Raw genomic sequence first — 3,550 nt, 5'->3', positions numbered from 1 at the left:
TTGTCAATTTAATTTAATGGTGTAAATTAAAAACCTATAAATTGTCATTACACAAAAAATGAACTCTTTTTTATAAGATTCTCGTTTCTTTTTAGACTAAAATCTAGCCAGAATTCAGACTCAAAACTAAGGAGTTTATATTGTTCTTACATTTCATTGTCAACGTCGATTAATTTCAAACCAAAGAATATATTACTAATAATTTTAACCAAAAAAAAAAGTATAAGAATCCATTTGTCAACTAACGTACTCTATCAGTAAATCTGCTTCTTTCAACGCTCTACTTAACAAGTTTATTTTACCACCTAATCATATTGGATTTAATTTGTATAAAATATTAGTATATTATTAGTGTATTTTAATATGTTGTAGTAAGTAATTTATTGTATTTTTAGGATACTAATTTAAGTTATTATAGATTGTTACATGTAATTATTTTTTATTATGACCTAATTGTGTAACTTTAATATAATAGCGGAGCCAAGATTTTCACTAAGAAGAATTAAAATATAAAGAATTATATAAGCATATATACATAAATAAATTGTCTGGCTATACAATGCAATTTTCCGACGAAGTGTGTCAATCCTTAGACGAAGACGGTTCCGCTACTACACTATCGGTATATAAAAATTAAACTCTACTAATATTTCTCTTTTAATAAAACCTGTAGTAGTTGAATAAACAAAAAATTTTAAATCCCTTATTATTTTAATACTTATATATTTAAACTTTAGGGTGAGAGAAAGAAATGACTGCGTTTATTTGAGTCTTTGTCCCCCTCTCTCTCCCCTCTCTCTCCCCTCTCTCTCTCTCCTTCTTCCTCCCTTCCCTTTCTTTGCACTCAAAAACCAAATCCCCATAGCACAAACTGCAGGCAACTCTTGTTTTCTAATCTCTATATTCAAATCTTGATATTAAAAAAAAAAATTATCCCATCTTTTTTTAAGCCTTATATTTTTCCATTTTCCTCCACTTCCCTCTATTAAACAACAAGAAAAAAGCAGTTTTTTAAAATATTTTTCTTTTTTTATAGTTTTCTTGAATTTTCTTGTGTTTGTTGTACTTTTGATGTTTTGGTCAATATGGCTGGTTTGGATTTAAGCACTGCTTCTCATTTTGTTCATCAACTTCACCATCCATCTGACTTTAATCTCCAAAGACAACCTGATGATATTGAAGTTAACTACAAAAATCAATTTTCCGATGACCATCACCACGGCGATAGTGGCGGCGGTCACCAGAATCAAGGTTAGAGAGAACATACTTTTATTTACTTATAAATTATATTTTCGGTCAACACGTCCATCACCCTTGAAATCTTGAATCCAAGACCCTTTGTCTGGTATTATATTACATTGAGTTATGCGACACTCTCGTCGGGAGTGTCGTCGGGTAGGGTAAGGTCTGCGTACACTATATTCTCAGACCCTTCACCTGTGGGATTTTACTTTGTCGTTGTTGTTGTTGTTGTTATGTATGCGATAGTCTCATCTAAAAATTTAAATTGTTGGAAAGAACATACTTTTATTTACTTAATTATGTTTTTACAGGTGAAATTGTTGGTCGGCGACCTAGAGGCCGGCCACCGGGGTCCAAGAACAAGGCAAAACCACCAGTAATCATCACTAGGGAAAGTGCAAATACCTTAAGAGCACATATATTGGAGATTGGAAATGGATGTGATGTTTTTGAGTGTGTTTCAACTTATGCTCGAAGAAGACAACGTGGGATCTGTATATTAAGTGGTAGTGGGACAGTAACAAATGTGACCATTAGACAACCTGCGGCAGCTGGTTCTGTAGTTACATTGCATGGAAGATTTGAGATTCTCTCACTTTCTGGTTCTTTTTTGCCTCCACCAGCTCCTCCAGGTTCGAGATTTTATGACCATCTCATCTAAAATCTAAAAATTTAAAGAAAATCAATGGCAGAGCTAATTAGTTCGACGAAGAGGGTTCAGTTGAATCCCCTCGGTCGAAAAATTATACCCTAATAATAGGGGAAAGTCAAACTTTTGTGTATATTTGTATATTTAATGAAGTCGGTTCCTTATGTTGTGACAATCTCATCTAAAAACTTATGCTGTTAGAGAAAATCAGTAGCGCACATAGCTAAGTTCAAATGTCCTGCTATTACTTGCTATCAGTTCTTCTTCCATCTTTTCTTTAGTCGAGGGTCTATTGGAAACAGTCTCTCTGAATCTTTCAAGATAGGGGTAAGGTTGCGTACATCTTGCCTTCTCATACCCCACTTGTGGGATTTACACTTTGTTGTTGTTGTTGTTGTTGTTGTACATAGCTAATGTCAATAAAGGCTTCCTTTGTCGAAAAATTATACTGTAATAATAGGGTAAAAACAACTTTTTGTATATCTGTATGTAATTGAATTTCCTTGACATAAGGAAATTAAAGTCTTAAATGTAGTGGTAAGAGGGGTTCAAGAATTATACTATTAGATATGGCATTCTTATTTTTCTATTGAATCCCTTTATTAGGATTCTTGGTTCCATAACCGATGAAAATACAGTTCTATTTACTTAATTATGTTTTCAACAGGTGCAACAAGCTTGACGATATTCTTGGCTGGTGGACAAGGACAAGTGGTAGGAGGAAGTGTTGTAGGGGAATTGATTGCTTCTGGACCAGTTATTGTTATAGCTTCATCTTTTACAAATGTTGCATATGAGAGATTGCCATTAGAGGAAGATGAAGGAAGTCTCCAAATTCAACCACAGGTATCACAAGTTTCTAGTGGCAATGGCCCTAATAGCGGTGGCGGCGGTGGTGGTGGTGGTGTTAATAATAACCAATTTCCTGACCCTTCATCTGGATTTCCATTCTTTAACCTTCCTTTGAATATGCCTAATGGTCAGCTACCATTTGGAGTCTGAAAACTACTCCCTCCGTTCCACTTTACGTGACGTATAGTTTGCAGTACGAGAGTCAAGCTGACTAATTCTTGAAGATTAGAGTAATGGATGTTGAGTACTATCATTCAAAAGCTCAAGTCGCGTTGTTTATATCGAATGAAATCGATGAAGAAATTAGGGTTCTTGAATCATAAAAAGGTAAGAGAATTAGTGTACCATGTTTGTACTAGTAGTCTTAGTGATTGTTGGACTTATTTTCCACTTCTATATTAGGGGTTTTTAATTTTTTTTTTTCTTGTTTATTGTTCTTGGTTTTGTAACTCTATGAATTCTGAAAATACTTCTTCACTCTTTAATGTTCTGAAATGGTTTGAGAATGCAATCCTCATATTCACTTTTGTTGTCATGGGAGTAACACAAACATATATATACTTATACTTACTAATTATAGTAGTGCTATTACTATAACTGATTAATTGATTTATGTGTCTCTTCATGTTTTTCTGTTTTATCAACCATAGATTATTATATAGAAAGAGATAGAATCTTTTGCCATTAGCCTAAGGAGATCTTAGATAGAAAGCCTATATGTTACGGGTTCAAACCGTTGAATTAGTCCGTCAATAATGCTTGTATTAGGCCGGTTGGTTGCCTATATTACACCCCTTGGGGTGCAGC

The 3,550-nt window shown here is 33.9% G+C and overlaps 1 protein-coding gene across 1 annotated transcript; it reads left to right on the top strand.

The window, feature by feature from the left end:
- Positions 1 to 744: 744 nt before the first annotated feature.
- Positions 745 to 3,275, top strand: LOC107786133 (AT-hook motif nuclear-localized protein 23-like). Its single transcript, XM_016607571.2, has 3 exons — positions 745 to 1,251; positions 1,554 to 1,874; positions 2,559 to 3,275. The coding sequence occupies exons 1-3, from the start codon at positions 1,086 to 1,088 to the stop codon at positions 2,891 to 2,893; spliced, it is 822 nt and encodes a 273-aa protein (XP_016463057.1). The 5' UTR covers positions 745 to 1,085; the 3' UTR covers positions 2,894 to 3,275.
- Positions 3,276 to 3,550: the final 275 nt, after the last annotated feature.

Source organism: Nicotiana tabacum, chromosome 5 (assembly GCF_000715075.1).
Source record: "Nicotiana tabacum cultivar K326 chromosome 5, ASM71507v2, whole genome shotgun sequence".
NCBI classification, from domain to species: Eukaryota; Viridiplantae; Streptophyta; class Magnoliopsida; order Solanales; family Solanaceae; genus Nicotiana; species Nicotiana tabacum.
The sequence above is the reverse complement of the archived record's forward strand: the minus strand, read 5'-3'. Positions and strand labels throughout refer to the sequence as shown.